General features: G+C 40.5%; 1 protein-coding gene across 4 annotated transcripts in view; it reads right to left on the bottom strand.

The window, feature by feature from the left end:
• Nucleotides 1-17,546, bottom strand: part of TRPM6 (transient receptor potential cation channel subfamily M member 6) — a 92,880-nt gene that overhangs the window by 11,650 nt on the left and 63,684 nt on the right. The window contains exons 29-34 of one of the 4 annotated variants that reach the window (XM_039719276.1): nt 17,092-17,218; nt 16,082-16,179; nt 13,702-13,760; nt 12,473-12,498; nt 10,982-11,032; nt 1,158-1,223 (exon numbers count right to left, since the gene is read on the bottom strand). In XM_039719276.1, the coding sequence (XP_039575210.1) occupies nt 1,158-1,223; nt 10,982-11,032; nt 12,473-12,498; nt 13,702-13,760; nt 16,082-16,179; nt 17,092-17,218 (427 nt within the window). Of the gene's footprint in view, nt 1-1,157; nt 1,224-1,947; nt 2,023-5,207; nt 5,409-10,981; nt 11,033-12,472; nt 12,499-13,701; nt 13,761-14,483; nt 14,725-16,081; nt 16,180-17,091; nt 17,219-17,546 lie in introns of those variants that run through there. The other 3 variants (XM_039719260.1, XM_039719240.1, XM_039719249.1) reach the window with 3 other exon arrangements.

The following is a 17,546-nucleotide window of genomic DNA, read 5'->3' as shown; positions in this document are numbered from 1 at the left end:
GATCCAGACTAGTAGATTTCCTCCCCACTCTTGAGCTTGCCTTTCACCAATTAGCACAAATGCAGATGCTGTTGAATCCAGCAATTTAGGCACATTTTTATTTAAAATAAAGCAACTGGAAAAGTCAGCACCTTACATAAAAGACAGACACTTGAATCAAGATAGTATAACTAGACACATTTTTTAATCTTACATTAAATATTTATTTTATTATCTTTTGACAGTTTAATACCCAGAAAGCTCTCCTAGGAGCTTGTAAGATTAGAATGCTCAATATTACCATGGCTATATTAATTATCTACAGCAATCTGGTCCCAAGAAATCCTATGGTACTGCAAGTATCAGCAGTTAGTTGCCGTGAGACAAAATATTCTACCTATTGAGAAGGCAGCACCTAGATATTGAGGGTCTAGAGGCAGACCTTCTGCTGCCATAAGCAAATACTGCACACTACTTTCAGAACTCTTCCCAAAAATTTATGGATTATGCTTTACCATTCTTCAGTTACAGCAAAGATTTTTCCTTGACACTGAAGACATCAAATGTTTTCTGTGCCAGATAAAAGGATAATGCTCTTTAAATCACTGCCTGGTTTCCTTCTTGATGGCATATCCTATACATAGATTTACATCTGTACCTGTGTTTGTGTCAGTGTGTGTGAGAGGGAAATAGAAAGAATGAAGTTATCAAGGTTAAGGGGAAATGTCTGGCTGTCTTCAGCTATCCTAAGGATTGAAACATAAAAGATGGAGTTAGACTCATCTCTGAGGTTGACAGCAGTCATGTGAATACTAACAGATACAAGCTACAGCAAGGGAAACCCCAATAAATACAGACAGAAACCCTGGATTCATGATTAGGTCAATCAAACAATGGAAGAGATTGCCCAGTGAAAATGAGGAGTCGCCATTTATAGACATAATAAAAATGCAATTTGACAGTACCTCAGCAATCTGATCTGAATTGACCATGGAAGGAGTTGGACAAGGTGACCTCCATAAGTCCCTAAACTACTGCACAACTACAATTCTATCTTGTCTCTTTCAGAAAATAAGAACTGTTGAAATAAATCCAAGACAATTTCTCAAGCACAGTTTTTAAAAGATAATGCACCAACTATTTATAAAGCAAAGCATAAGCAAGAAGTTGGTACTCACCAAAGAGCTGGACTGGTGTAAATGGTATGGTCTGAGCAAGTCTCATTAAGTTGTTTCTTTCAACAGCTGCAAAGAATAAAGATTTCATTGCTAGACTGAATAAAGAAACTGGCTAAGTTTCAAAACCCCTTGGCTGCTCTTTACTGTAGTGTATAAAGCCAAGGAAGACGCAGCAGTGTGATACTGTGTAAACATCTGATCACTCCGTATTTTACCCAGAGAGCAACTCCCCCTTGCACAATGCTGTGTTTCAGGAAATGATATACCACAGTTTGGTGTTCCCACTGAAACATGTCAAACCAGGCATTGTTCCCCCACTCCTCCTCCCCCTGTCCTTCCCTCTGCTGGGGCTGGAAAGGAGCCCACAAAAGGTAAAGATCATGGGTTGAGATAAGAACAGTTTGCTGGAAACAGCAGCAAGATAAGGAAATGAACAGCAACAACAAACTGATGACAAGGGGCACAAAAAATTAACAAGTCACAGGGAATACCCCTGACAATAGACAAGACAGCATTCCCTTGATCCAGAAGGGACCCCTCCTCCCCAGAAGAGATTCCCTTCCCCGCAAGCCTTGGCAATGACCTGACATGGTAGAGAACAACCTCTGGGTCCTAGCCAGGCCTCTGGTTGGCTTCTGCAAGTAATTGACCCTGTCCTAGTCAGAAACAGGACAGAAAGATACCAGAAACTCAGCTAGCATTAAAGATTTGCATCTGGAATAATAACCCAGATTCCAAATTCAGTCATTACTCTCACACAGGCTTCAACAGGCTTCAGTCTCCTCTACAGGATTAACTTCAGTGTAATTTATAGTGACAGCTGACAGTCCAGGTCTCCTTTAGGCGTTTCAGAAGTTAATATACCCTAGGAAATGGAGATAAATTCTTCACTTTTCCTCTTTTAAGAAATCAAACATCCTTCAAACAACCCAAATGCAACTGCCTCAGGCTTCAGCTGTACTATTTGTTCCTTCAGGGACAGGTTAGATGCAAACGTCTGCAAGACTCTGGAGATGTGCATTCTAAAAGTGGAGATGAGTGAGAGCTAACTGGTGACAAAGAAACAGATTTTTCAACCCAATCAACTAACAAACCAACCAAAACCAAACCCAAAACAACCGGAAGGAAACACAGGAGGCAAGCTGCTTTAGTAAGGTCCTTCTTGATACCCAGAAATGAATTTAGGTTGAAATTGAAATTAGGTTGGCACTCCATTTTTCAACCTAGCTAAATTACTCGTTTGATTCAACGCTCTGACAAAGCAAACTGGAAAAGGAAGTCTTCCACACTCTTGGGGAACAAATAATGAAACTATTTTAGCCACTGGAGAATTAACGAGTTGTGGCAGACTGGCACTGTAGAAAAGACTTCAGTTCTATTCTCGTATGCATGATGATGGTTAGCTAAAAGTCAGAAAGCACTCAAGATAACCAAAAGTGCCCAATTTTTTGTCAAGATAATTCGACACAGATTAGATAATCACCTACACCTTTTCCCTAGTTGAGACAAATATTAGGATTCCACAGAACTCCATGCACTTGCCAAAAAGAAGTCAGATACACACTTCTTCTGTACCATGTCCTTCATGACCAAGTCATACACTTTCGACTATATGCATACATATAGATAGAGATGTATATGTACATAAGCACTGCTATCATGTCCGTAATCAATGGCCATCACTCCAAGATATCTGTAGAGTTCATTGAGTCCATGTGGGTTCTCTGTCCTAGATGTCTTCCAGAGCAGGAGGGCTGGTGTGCTGCCAGGTGGTTGCAAGCTGCATCACAAGCTTATGAGCTGTGTGTCTGGAGCGGTCCATACTCACTGTTGTGGTAGTTATGGCACATAGTGCCAGTGTCATTTAGAAACCAAAAACACACACACAGCTCAACACCACAGTCTGTTCTCACTCGAAAATCAAATCCCCTTCAGGTACACATTGTGTTTCCCCATCCATCTGCATTTCTCCACAAGAGTAATCAGGTCATTGAGCAAAATCAATCCCATGGGTGTGTTTGCCTTTGCTTGAGACAGGACTAATCCAAACTGACTTCCTGAACATATTACTTATATGCACCAGAGGGGCTTTATCCCCTTGTACAGTACATGAAGCTTTTGATTGAGCTTGATTGGTGGAGCCTCTAGTGTTAAGCAATGAGGTGTTTTTTGCTAAATGTAGATCCCAATATTTGAAGATGCCAACAATGTGTTTTTTAGCAATCCATTTTATTGTTCAACATTCCTGGAGGCTGGTGCATCACAGGAAACATGATACCCACTTTGATGCTGCGCTCTCTGACCAAGGGTTTAATGAAGCTGTTTTTGAAACGGGTCCTATTGTCTGACTGACCTCTTTCTGGGGTGCCAAGACAGTGTTCTGAGCAGTGGGGTGAGGGGATGCATCTCTGCCATCCAGTGTTTTTTTCATTGTATGTACATAGAGCTTGCCTTGGCACATTTGCAATACAATCAATCTGCCAGGTCTCTCCATATTTATATTTTAACTATCATCCCTCATACCACAGGAGCTTTACCCTCTTTTTATTTCAGCACATTTCACAGTTATAAATAATGTCCATGGTTAATAGTGTCCATGGTTAAGTCCACCCCTCACTCACAAGCCCAACTCTATTGCTGCATCTCTTCCCTGGGGCGTCCCCATCTCCAACCTGGGGTGTCACAGGCCCAGTGAGTCAGAAATAACTCACCCTTATGCTGCCAGTCCAGGTCCACCCAAGACACTTTAATCTTGGCAGCCCAATCCACCTGTCCATTGCTGTGATGCTCTTCAGCAGCCCAACTCCTGGGGATGTGTGCATCTACACAACAACGTGCTCTTATAGCAGCTTCTCTGCACAGGCAGCGGTGTCTTTCCAGAGCTCAGCAGTCCACATGGGTTTACCTCTGGACGGCCTATTTATCTTTTTCCATTGGTCCAGCCACCCCTGCAGTGCATTTACGGTCATCCAGAAGTCAGTGCAGAGGTACAGCAGTGGGCATTTCTCTCATTCAGCAATATCTAAAGCCAGCTGGATGGCTTTCTGCTCTGCAACCTGACATGATGCACCTTGTCCTTTCCATAGATACTGTGACTCACCGTGTAGAACTCCATACTTCAGCTTCCCGTTTTTGATGAGAGCACCATTCAATACAGCAGGAAACATCACTGAAGAGACCATATCACTTTTTCTGATAACAGACTAAATGCTGGGATCTCCTCAGCACAAGTCACCTTTCCCTCCTCTGCTTCCAATGATATTCCAAGATTTTCATCTTTGAGCCAGTTTGTGATGACTTCCAAGATTCCTGGGTGCTTGGGGATTCCTATTGAAGCTTTTGTGTGATCTGAGTGATGCACTTACTCCATGTGTTGTCAGTGCCACGATATGTGGCAGGGACTTTCCCTTTGAACACCCAGCCCAGCACTGGCAGTCAGGGTGTCAGGAGAAGCTGTGCTTTGGTGCCAGACGCATCTGAAGCAGCTCAAACCTCTTTATAAGCTGCCAGGGAGTTTCAGTTGGAGTGTAGCAGGCCTTAAGTCCTTTGTATTCTTGACTCCAGAACCACAGGAATCATCCTCAAGCCTCCATGGGCACGTTTTGTCAGAGACTCCAGGAAGGACCATTCTCCCTATCTGCAGTGTAGAGCACATTTTCACATCTTGTCCAGTCCTAACTGGCCCAGGGGCTACTGCTGCAAATTAATCTCCTGTTTAATTTGTTTGAAAGCTTGTTGTTGTTCAGGATCCCATTTAAAATCATTCTTCTTCTGAATCACAAGATAGAGAGAACTCACAATCTGACTCTAATCTGGACAATGCATTCACCAAAAACTCGCAGTATTTGACAAAGACAGCCTCTGTGTCCTTGCTGCTGGTTGGTGAGGATATAGCTGTTATTTTGCTGACTATATCCATTGAAATCTGATAATATCCATCCTGCCATTTTACTTCTAAAAACTGAGTTTATGGCACAGGTCTCTAAACCTTACTTTGACTTATGGCAGGACTGGCCTTCAGGATGATTTGAATTCTCTTCTCCTCTTTCTCAAAAGCTTTCTCTGCTGTGTTGTCTCACAAGTTGATGCCATTAATGCATTGCAAATGTTCTTGAGTCTCTCCCTTTTCCAGAGCAGTCTGGATCAATTCAATGCAAATACTCTGGCTGTATTTCCAGCTCTTGGGCAGGTGGTTCCAGGTGTACTGAACATCCCTCCAAGTGAAAGCAAACTGTGACCTGCACTTTGCTGCTAAAGGAATAGAGAAAAACACATTTGCAATATTGATGGTAGCACCACTCTGCTGCCTTGGACTCCATATTGAAGTTCCAGCATGTCTGGCACAACAGCACTCAGTGGTGGTGTGACTTCCTTCAGGCCACAATAGTACACTGTCAGTCTCCACCGTCCACTGGACTTACACACTGACACACAGGGTCATAAAAGAGTGAGACAGACTTGCTGGCCACTCCCTGACTCTCCAGTTCAAGAATAACGTCATGGATGGGGGTGCACAGAGTCCTAGTTGGTGTGATATTATTGACACTGCACTGTTGTGCTAGCTATCAGTACCTGTTCTTCAACCCTCAGCTACCTCATAGCAGAGGGGTCCTCTGAGAGATCAGGCAAGGTGTTCAGTTGCCTAACTTCCTCTGTCTCTACAGCCTCCCAAAAGCCAAATTTTTGCATCTTTGAAATACCCTCTCTCCCGAGGCAATCTCTGCCAAGGAAGCACAGGGCCTCTGGGCCAGTCACAATGAGGTGTGTTTGCCATTTGTTCCCAGTCAGGGTCACTTCAGCTTCCAGTACAGTCACGTGTTGGGATCCGCCTGTCACCCCAGGAATAGAGATAGATTCTGCCCCTGCATATCTTGATGACATCAGGGTACATTGTGCTCTGGGGTCAACTAAACCCCAATACTCTTGTGAGTCTGATGAGCCAGGCCATGATATCCACACAGTCCAATAGAATTGATTGTCCCTTTCCCTTGGATGAGGAAAGACCTGGCTGGAGGAAGGACCCTTCTAATTCTGGTCAGAGAACTGTTCACTTCTTGTAAATATAAGATGAAGGTCCTTTCAAGAGAATTGAAACTAACACTAGCCCTCCTATTCTGTCTGAGGACTTGCTCATTGGAAACCAGAGTGACATTTGGTGGTTGTTCTTCCTTTCAAATCTGCTGCTAGGGCAGAGGTGGGTTTTCCATCCCACTTCCTCATGCCCTCTTCACGGTCACACACACAAAAAAACCAGGTTGCTTCATGGTGTGTACCCTCTCTTGAGTATGGGGATACTTGCTGCCAATAGCAGAGACTCTGGTCCATACTGGTAAGGCATGGAAAAATTCCTCTTTACCTTGCTTGATGGGCTACCAGGCAAATTCACAGATGATAAAAAAATGGAAGGAGCTGTTAACTCCTCAGTGGCAGGGAGCCCCTGCAAAGAGACCTTTCCACAGCCAAGGTGTAGGCCAGTAGGGAGGAAAAAAAGATGTTCTTCATGTTGCCAGAGCCAGGTAGTCACCACTCCCTCACACTTGAGAGGAGTTGCCTCTGAGAGTTTCTGTTCTAGTCTCAATCCCTTTGTCAATGCCCACATCCTGGGACAGGGATCCCAGCTGATTGGTTGCATGACCATATAATTTCATATATATATATATATGGCTGTGTTATCCCAACATCAGAGCAGCAGGTCAGCAGGGACTCTCCTGACTGGTGGCTGAAAAATTTTCACATACCTTACAGCTCACCTAGGGGGTGATTTTCTCTGATCTTGCTTCTGAGGGCCCTGTTTCCTCTTCAGTATGCAAATTTTTTGGGCTTGAATTTCTTCTGCATAGGAACAATTGATACTAGCATGGGTTGTTCCTGTCGTTCAGCTGCAGTTTGAGTGGCCACAGTGTCTGTTGTTCTGCTTTCCCTTCTTCCCCCTGAGGGTGCAGTCTAGTATTGAGAGGATTGTCTGATAAAGAGTTACCAGGGCCCTGCACACTGCAGAACTTTACATTTCTCTGGAGCTGCCACAGCATTTTTCTTTCAAATGTTCTGCCACTTTAACAGGGTCCCTTAGTTGTTCAGGGGTGAACTTCGAAGCTATTGGAGCAGAATAATCCTTCAAAAGCTGGCCCATTTTCTCTCACATTACAGGCCAATCATGACTATCCACCCTCAGGGTAGATCTCTGAAAGACCCTCCTAAGAATCCCTTCTTCTAATCAGGGTGTAAGACTGCACTGAAGAGACCTGGCTGACTTAGCAACAAAAGCATGATTTCCTTAATATCCAAAGGGAATTTAAAATCCTCCAAGAATGTTGTAACAGGCCTCAAGAAGGGAAATGGAGTGAAAAACTAAGGAAAATAATCCTTCCCTGTTCTGCTCACAGGCTGGGTACAATTATTACAGAAACACAGAATCACAGAATATGCTGAGGGACCTATCAGGAAGCAGATGCATAAGGATCATCAAGTCCAAATCCTGGCCCTATGCCTGAGAGTGACACTGTGTGCCTAAGAGTGGTGCCCAAATGCTTTGTGAGCTCTGTCAGGCTTGGTGCTATGACTGCTTCCCCGGGGAACCTGTTCCAGTGCCCAAACACTCCCCAGGTAAAAAGCCTTTTCCTGAGATCCAGCCCAAACCTGACTAACTAATTTCTGACTCAGCTTCATGCCTGTTCATTGAGTCCTGTCACTGGTCACAAGAGTGAAGAGATCAGTACCTGCCCCTCTGCTTCCCTTCATGAGGATGGTGAAGACAGCAGTGAGGTCTCCCTCAGCCTCCTCTTCTCCAGGCTGAACAGCCAGCTGCTGACCTCAGCAGCTCCTGATAAAGCTTCTGCTCCAGACCTCATGGCCCTCTTTTGTATGCTCTGTAATAGCTTAATGTCTGTTTTATGTTGTGGTGCCCAAACTCACACAGTACCTAAGGTGAGACCACAGCAGTGCCAAGCAGAGCAGTACAATCATGTCCCTTGACCAGCTGGAAATGCTGTGCCTGATACAACCCAGGACAATGTTAAGGGCTTCCTAAAGGCAGTGTCTGAAGTAAGGGCAGAAGACCAGAATTAAATACACATCACAAATGACCCTCACTGCTCTTGAGGTTATCATTTTGTAAGCTGATATCAAAACAGTTCAGCAACAAAACAATCCTGATCCCTCTCCCTGCTCTGAAAAGGAGCTCCTCAATGGGCCTGTTTCAGTATAGTGCCTGTACTGAAGCATACAGGTTTAGGTTACAGCACTGTGACATACCTAATACAAGAAGTACTTGTTTCCCACCCACTCTTTCCCGATTTGTTATCTCACCTCTTCACGTTTCACATGAGACACTAAATAAGGTCATTGAGGTTTAGGAATGGTGGTCCCCACATCAGTGTTCCCACTGAAACATTCCAGACCAAATACTGCTTATTCATTTCCCGCCCTCTCCTCCCATTTGTGGAATGGAGAGGATTGGAGACACAGCAGTTAAAGACCATGGGTTTACTGGAATTGACCAATGGAAATGGCAATGAAATAGGAAAATTAAAGTAACAGCAGCAGTATTAATAACAGAGGGTACAAGAGAGGCAAACAATTCACACGTGAATACTCACTACATGTATATCAGCAACAAGTGATCCTCCACTACCCCAACATGAAGGGAGCCCCTCTCCATCACCAGAAAATTGCATGAATTGATATAGAATAACCTCAAGGGCCTAGCCATGTCCCCATCTGGCTGGGTACCGACCCATTATATCTCACTGTTTGTGAATTCCCTCCTTCCAAAGAAGCAGGCTCTCTGGGAAAGCTCCTTGCACCCTGCCTAGAAGGACTTCTGCTATCTCCTCATCCTCCTCCTTTCACAAAGGGCTGCTTCTCCATCCTGCTCCTGTCAACTCCAGCACAGCAACACACACTCACACTGTGCTGATGAGATGCCTTGACCCCATTGTCTGTCTGGTCAGGGTTAGAAGCACCTGGAGATTTAGCAAGGTATGACAGGAAAACTGAGACCTCCCTGCACAGAGTACTGTTCTTCATTCAGGCTTTTTGCCAAAAAACATCAGTAACATTATTGTATCTCCCTAACCTGCAGCATATTTCTCAGGCAAACACCTTCAAAACTTCAGAGAGCCAACCAAATATTTATGGATTTGTCTTCACAATGACTGATTTATCAGGAAGTGGAAGAGAGATGTAAAACAAGGCACTCCTAGAACTAGGAGGCAACTTGGACACTACTGTTCTGTCTAATTTCCCTATTCAATGGATGAAGGCAAAAGCATCATCCCAAGCAGAGAGTGAACAAAGCAGAGAGTCAACCACAGCAGAGCTGTGTTTCTTTGCAGAGTAACAAAAAAGCCATGGTAACCAACTCTGAAGCTAATGGAACTTGTGGGGTTTGGACAGCAGCTATCCTTCTTTTAAGATTACCTCTTTAAGCAAAATGTAACCAGAGGTTATTGAGTCCAGAAGGGCAGAGCAAAGGGCACCCATGACACATCCACCCCATGAACTGGAGTCCTCATTTGAGAAGACCTGCCCTTCATACTCCAGGTCAAGGTTGTTTACACATACCACATTCAATCAGAGTTGGTTACTGTGTCTCAATAGTGTTGGAGCATGGACTGAAAAACAAGATCTTCCTTTGGTGCAGCACCATCATGGTCATGAAAGCAGTGCATAGCAGGAAGAAGGATGTGAACAGAGGAGCTGCTAAAATCTATGCCATCTGTCAGATCCTGCCAGCAGTCTCTCTAGAACTTTGGGAAGCCATGTGACATGGACTTGCAGCAGCTGCCAAACTTGGGACAAAGATCTAGTTATTTTGGGTATGCAGAGAGGTGGGATTATATTTGCTTTCTCAAACTGATAGCAAGAATAACACAAAAGCAGTATATGGTACAGAATTCTAGTGCAGGATTTTTGGGCCTGGTTGGCCAAATTCTGTCCTAACCTTCCTGACGAAAGAAAACCTACACTGAAAACCTCTGAAGACATTTGTCAATTCATAAGGGAAACCACTTCCATCTGTGCTAAAAAGTCCAACATCATCTCAAATAGCATGCCTGAAAAACAATAAATCAATACCTGCAACAATGCCACCATGCCAGAGAAACTACATCGGTACAGTTGATTCCAAGCCAGGTGATTATTGCCAGTGAAAACTCGGAAGGAACATTTTGAATTTAAGAAGGCTGCTAACAGTTTTGGTTTAGTCCAGCCCTGCCTGTACCGGAGGCCAAGTCCTGTGGGCAATGGTGACATCTACCGGCAATTTCTGCTCTCGTCTCCTCCTGGGAAAACTGACATCCAGGCCTTAGGGGAAAACCTGTGCCGACTCAGCTCGGGGAAAGGCAGGACTGCAGGAAATTAACATTCAAAATATTTATTCCCTGCCAGATTTTCGGGAGTTCATAGATACACAAAGACAGATTAAGCAGTACAGGACCAATTATCTGAAGAAAAGAACTCCAGAAAGTGCAAAGGAGGGTTTGGGAGGTGGGAGGGGATTGACAGCTATAAACAAATCAGTGCCTCTTCTGCGTGCTCAGGAGTTGACCTGTATTCATGATTTTCACTGATATTTTGAAAGGGATTATCTACATTCTGCTCTGGATTTGCCATAAATACCCAGAATGAAGCAATTATCAGCAGAAAAAAAAAAATCAATAATCCTTTCATTCGAGTGTTAGACATGAATTAACACAGAACCTTCTTAGCAGCGGGCAATTGTGCAAGTCCTCAAAATGAAAATCACAGTGGATGACAAAGGGACAACTAATGTTCGTTTTAATTTCTTAAATTCCTCAACTGTCATTCTTGTGCCTCCTGCTTACCTGAGTAGTGAAGATGCAAATCTTGAGATGTTTTCAAGCAGGAGAAGATCTCTGAAATAATATTTAAAGGATTGTTGTATTAATTATTATATCAGACACAAATGCATGATTTTTTAATTCCTTCCATCCCAGAGTTTGTCACAAAACAGATTAATCAGAATTGCTGGCTCAACATTCTAAAGAGGAATTAACCCACAGCATCCAAAGTGCTGTTAAAATATAAGCAGGCAAACATTTTTGGTGGTTACATATGCTCAGACAGATCAAATTTGGCCCAAAAAATGTTTGCTTTATTTAAAAAAGCCTTTTTAAAACAACCAAGAAAAATGAACACATTTTCATTAATTAGATGAAATAATTTTGTTCTCCTGGAAAACCATCCTTCAAAATTCCAGATTTCAGTATCTATATATACTGTACTACTGTTAATTTTCAAAAAAATTACATAATCAAAACAATGTTGACCACAATTTTTTGAACTTAACACTTTTCTTTTTGGTGTATTCCATTTGCTTTTAGTCCCTTATATAGTGAAAGAGACCTTACATGAAAACATCTATAGATATTGGGTGAAGGGTCAGCATTTTTCACTCTCCGTAGTGATTCAAAGTCCCTTGTCATTTTTTCTTGCTGGACTCATCTACTTTTGCAGCATTTTGCATGTTGCAAAAAAACAAAGCATGAAAAGGGACCTTTTGAGAATGGCAAAACAATGGTGTGCTCTGGAGAGCAACCTTACAACTCAGTGTGCTTGCAGCAGAATGCTTCAGTGCTTTATGCACAGATGAACCAGCAAACAGCATCACTTGAAGTGGAGATGAGACTAGCAGCAGTTCATTCCTGCACCATAGCTAATTCAAAAAGATATAGATGCCCAGCTACTCAGCCTCTTTCAGCTAAATGTCATGCCAGGAAAACTGGGAGATGGACTAAAACACAACAAATACCATACTAACACTCTGCTTTTGAGGAACAAACTGATTCCACACTAGAAGCTTGAACTTCTTAATTGGACATTTCATAATAAATTTAGTCCTTCACAGATTTCAGAATTCCAGGTAAACAACCCAAACAGGGTTGTTTATATTACACATAATTGCAATTTGAAAAATCAAGCATACATTAGAAATCTTAGAACTTCAGACATACACCCTGGTTTAACCCAGGAGGTCACTTGTACTGTCAGGAATCAAAGCAGAAGCATCTTAAAGCGTTTCTTCCTGCTGAAAAGACAACATTACTGGGCAGACTAGAGTGAAAATAAAACCTTTTCTTTTAAGATTATGCAGTTGTTATGAGAAAAACATGTTTCTCATTAAAAAAAATCTTTTACTTTAAAGTAAAAAATAGTTATTAACACAGGAAACTATATCTGTGCTATAATCCTCAACTACAGTAAATTAGCTTATTTTTGGATTTTGTATTTCAGAATTGTCAGCATGGAAATTGCAGATGGGAGTTAAAATGAGTGACAAGCAATGAAAAACTTACTGTCAGTTTCCTCTGGAGCTCTCAATCTGTTTAAAAGCAAATATTTGATATTTTAATCCAACATTTCTGTCATTAAGCTAAAACTGGTACACATAGATCACATGTAAAGATATGTGACTCAGCGATCTTAAGGTAAAATAAGTGAAATTTTGTTCAACAAAGCCATGAGCAAACAATCTTCAGGCACTGAAGAACTGACACATTTTTCTACATGTTTCTTTCTCTCCTTTATGTTGAACTGCTATTTGCATCTTTTACACTGCAATAACAGTATCAGTTACAGAGCTTTCAATCACATACACAACTGTTCATTTTTTAGTCAATGCTGAGATGTATTAACAGTTACTTTTGTCATTACCATCCCTTGTAAAACAACATACTTTTAAAATTGGTAGTTCTTTGGATTAACAAGTCTGATTGCAAAAAGACTGCTGCATTTAAGCAGTCTTTGTTATAGAACACAGAAGATACGATTCACCTCATAAACCAGAGGTATCCCACTGAAGACTACAGACTAAGCAACAGATTCAGGCCACTCAACAGCCCCTAAATCCTACTAATATTATGATAATAATTAATCAATCTGGGGAAAATATTTAAAACCTCACAAGAAAATGGAAACCACTTGTGAAACCAGTATACTTTCACTGAATGTAATTAAAGCTTAATAACCTCTGAAAATGCATGAAGAAAACTGAACTAAATATTTAGCAAATGTGCGAAATAGATGAATTGGTCAATGAGAGAAGTTTTCAGGAGATGCTAGCATTGCAATTATTAAAAAATAAAACATGTAATAGCACAGCAAAAGCAAATACAACTTTCCATGCTGACTAGATTGGAAAAAGGGCTAATTAAAGATGCTATGCTCATACAACCATGGAATCACCAGAGAATCATAGAATCATTAAGGCTGGAAAATACCTTGTAAATCATCAGGTCTAGCTGTCATCTTAGTGACTGAATTAGAAAATTCAATTATTGTTTGAATTAGAAAGGGTGTCTATTCCATCTAAAATAATACATTTTGTTTAAATGTCTCTCTTTGATCTCCATTAATAAGATTTCCTTTAAATAAACTTAAATACACTGAATGGCCTTAACTCTCCATGTCTCAAGAATTGGTCATTCTAAGTATATTGCAGAACTGAAATGGAAACCTGCAGACACTATAGACATCTCTTTCTGAAAACCTGTGATGAGTGTCTTAACATACTAATGATACATACGAGGAGTTCCTGTTCAGATTACTTTTCTTGGTGTTTCCAAATACACTATTACTGAATTCCTAAAAAAAGAAAGATATTTTTACCAGTAAAATATGCACATCTTTATCATATACACAGTGCACAGCTCAAGAAGGTACAATATTGAGAACAGTTGTTGATATGATTTTTGTTAACATGAATAATGACCCTAACAGGCAGGTGAATCATAGCACCGCCATACATACACTAAAATGGAAATAATTTGCTCACATTGCCATTTTACATGTTGTCTCCAGACATTTGAATTACTCAGGTCACCATCTATATCTCCATACACTCACAAAGCTAGTTAAAGGTCTTCTAATAAGCACAGTATTAGAGAACTTTCTTTATGTTGGAAAATTCCAATGTACATATAACCTTTACTGTTGTTGAAAATAAGCCCTGGAACAGAAGACCGTAACGCACTGAGCAGCTTTCCAGGGTTATTTAGATCACATATTTTCCAGATCTTATATTTAAAGAAATACTCAAATAATCTTTAAAACTTCAAGCCATATTAGGAAAAAAATGGGCCAGCCAGGTCCTCCTAATGTGACAGTAAGAAATGGATTTTTAATTCTCAGTAGTTTTCCGACCAATTTCAATCCTCAAAACACACACATACACAAATGTTTTATGACAGCTAAGTTTAAAGAAGAATCAACTAAAATTCAACTTTTAATTTAAACTGAAACTTAAATAAATTTTAATATTTTGTTTTAATTTCTCTCATATATTGCACATGTACCTTGCTTTGACGATGAGAAAGTCTTTAACAAAAGCTTCCTACACAGCTCCCTGCTTCCTATCAAGAAGGATTTCTGAGCCCCTGGTATGCCATGAGTGGGAAGCTTCACTTTTGGTAAGATACATATCTTTAAAATACATCCCTCTCCAAGTGAAACAGTTGGATGCAGCAACTTTGTTACATCTCTGTGATAAATATAAGCTTTCATAGTCCAGAGAGAGGCACAACAATTCAGTGGATACTGAAAGCTGAACCTTGGAAGAATAAATAATTTGAAGTTGGTCATTCAGAAACAACTGGTTTCAGCATAACTCCAATACTGCTATTAATCAGCAAAATGGGGTTTTTTACAATTTAAAAAATATCACACTTGAGTTTTATCTGAATATATCTTAATATAAGCTATGAAACACCAGATTACTTGGTTACCTCACACAGTTTTCCTGACTTTATTTTGTCTGGTGGATCCTGTGATTCACAATTCAAAGATGTATTGATTTTGAGTCCAAGTTTCAGTTTTACAGAACACAAAATCTGTAAATTTATTTCTATTTCTCTCTCTCATCACTTTTTCATACAAAACCCCACCATTTTTTAAAATTGAAACATTAAAGCTCTCATCCCTGGTATATAGGATTCAAGTTCTACAACACTCAGAGCAGCATAACTGAAATTATATGTTTCATTTTTATTCCCAAAAAAAGGGAAAAATTATAATTTTCAGTGAAAAATAAGCTAGTCTTTGAAAGATCTCCATTTTAATAACCAAAATCCTATAAGTGAAATCAACAAGGATGGGTGCTTTGGTGGTCTTGAAAAGAAGGAGGAAAGGATTTGCTTACATTTCCTTTTCTTAATTTATTCTTTGCTAAGTTCCTTTCACTTCTCTGAAATATAAAATTTAATGAATGGTACATTTTCTTCTATTAGCTATTCCATTTCTTCTATTAGCTACATAATTTTAAAACAGATAGTAGTTTCCACAATCCAGATTCCTGCTCAAGTCTTCAGGAAATATAAATTGGTCTACTAGCTCCATCAAATTCAAGGAGCCTATATTAATTTTCATACAGGAAGAGAAACTTTAGATTACAGAGCTGCATATTAATTCCGGTAAATAATAAAATACAATGTTTATAAGACAATGGTTAAAAAATCCATGCTTTGCAATTATTATTGATATTTATCTATCCTTTTGCAAGAAATGACTATGTGAAAAAGTGAGTGCTATGTAGCTAACACTTCAAAATTGTCTTCTAATCCATTCTGCCCACAAGTTCAAGATCAAGTTGTGTGCTCACTCATTGCCTGATAAAAAATCACCGTGTTATTTGTGACTAAGCTCATACTCAGAACCACTCAAAGATTCAGTAATTTAATGTCCTATTTCAATAATCTTAGTAGAGTGTTAGCAGCTGTTAAATCATTTATTTACTGCCACACGTACACTGTTCCAGCAGACAACAAAGTTTCTCATCTCTCAAAGAGGAATGTTGTGACAAAGAAATTCTATTGGCAAATCCAGGGATGACTCTGGATCATCAGCTAGTAGAGCTACTCTGGGCTCATTCCAGCCAAAATTATGGACTACGATGTAATGCTTGGTCTTACCTCTCTAGAATGCCTCAGGTAATCACAGAATGGTATGGTATGCCTACCAAAGTCTGGATTTTTAATTTTCTGGTGCTTGTAATGGAGACGTTCCAAACCTAGTCAAAAGAGAATCTGTCAGCTATTTCTAGAGGGTAAGTGAACAACTCTATTGCTATAAACTAAATAACTACACAGGGTTATAAAATAAACACCTATACACCATATTGTCCCAGTAAATGTAACCCACTAATGGGTTAAAAAAACAATGACAGAATTTCATAGGTCTAAACAGACTATTTCCACATTTTTCAGCAGACTTTGGAGTACAGCCCTCCTCTGAGGGCTGAGTACTGAGTGGTACTGAGCCACAGCACTGTCCAGGACTTCTTCCAGCAGCTCACAGGATGAAACCAGTGAGCTACATCACCGCAAAGTTGAAAGATGAGATTAATGATGAATAGAATTTCTGAGAATTAAAGAGATAGAGAATTACTAAATGAAGAGTCAGAATACCATTCCTTTTCTCTTCAAAAGAGACAATACAGAATTAGTTTCTTCCCTTTGGAGGATGTGTTTCTGAGCAATGAGAAATGAATGATGCAGGCAGAGGATCTGCCAACAAACACAGTATCACAGCACTGCCTGTAAGGGTAAATGTCCTGAAAAATAATGAGTTTATTATTTTGCAATTAGCCAGGGTGCTACTTTAGAAAATGTCACTTTAGAAGGCACTTCAGGAGGAGACAAAGACATCATTCTTCCTACTTATTCCTGAGGATTAGCACTCAACTATCTCCCATGGAAGACATGCAGTGGTCCCAAAAAGTGGTCCCCTGATTTTCCATCCATCCTGTGACTCTTCTGCCTCTTAAATGTTGCATCAAATAACCAAGACAAACTAAGTTTAATTCTATAAAAATTATGCCATAAGGTGAAAATGGTGGATGACACTTGGATTTACTGAATTATATTTACTAGTTCTTTTTAAAAGCTATTCTGAAATTCACTTTTTGTAACATGTAGCATACTTAGCTGACTGAAATTAGACACGGTGAGCCAATTCTTGCTGTGTTTCTCTTGCTCATCCCAGACATTGATTTCTGCAGGCTCTGAGTTCACTTGAGTGTTCTGAGGACAACCATCCACTCTAATCACCTGCCAAGACACAGACAAAGCAATACTGGATTTACAGGATGACTAGCATCTCCACAGTTCCTCTGATCGCATTATGATGTGGCCTCTCAGAGCATCTCTGAAATGCCAATGAATTAATGAATGCACTCCCAACTGAGAAACAGGTTTTCCCAGTTTTGTTACAAACTGCAGAAGACGTTGCTTTTGTCTAGCAAGTACTGCGGTCTCACACTATCTGAAAGTATTTGAACTTTGAGACCTAATACCTTGGGAGATACTAGATTTCAAAGTTCAAGTACGAGACTCTTTGCTGACCTGTGTATCTTATGTAAATAAACCAGCCTTCAAT

Source organism: Passer montanus, unplaced genomic scaffold (assembly GCF_014805655.1).
Source record: "Passer montanus isolate IOZ18808 unplaced genomic scaffold, ASM1480565v1 scaffold105, whole genome shotgun sequence".
NCBI classification, from domain to species: Eukaryota; Metazoa; Chordata; class Aves; order Passeriformes; family Passeridae; genus Passer; species Passer montanus.
This window is presented reverse-complemented; position numbering and strand designations above follow the sequence as displayed.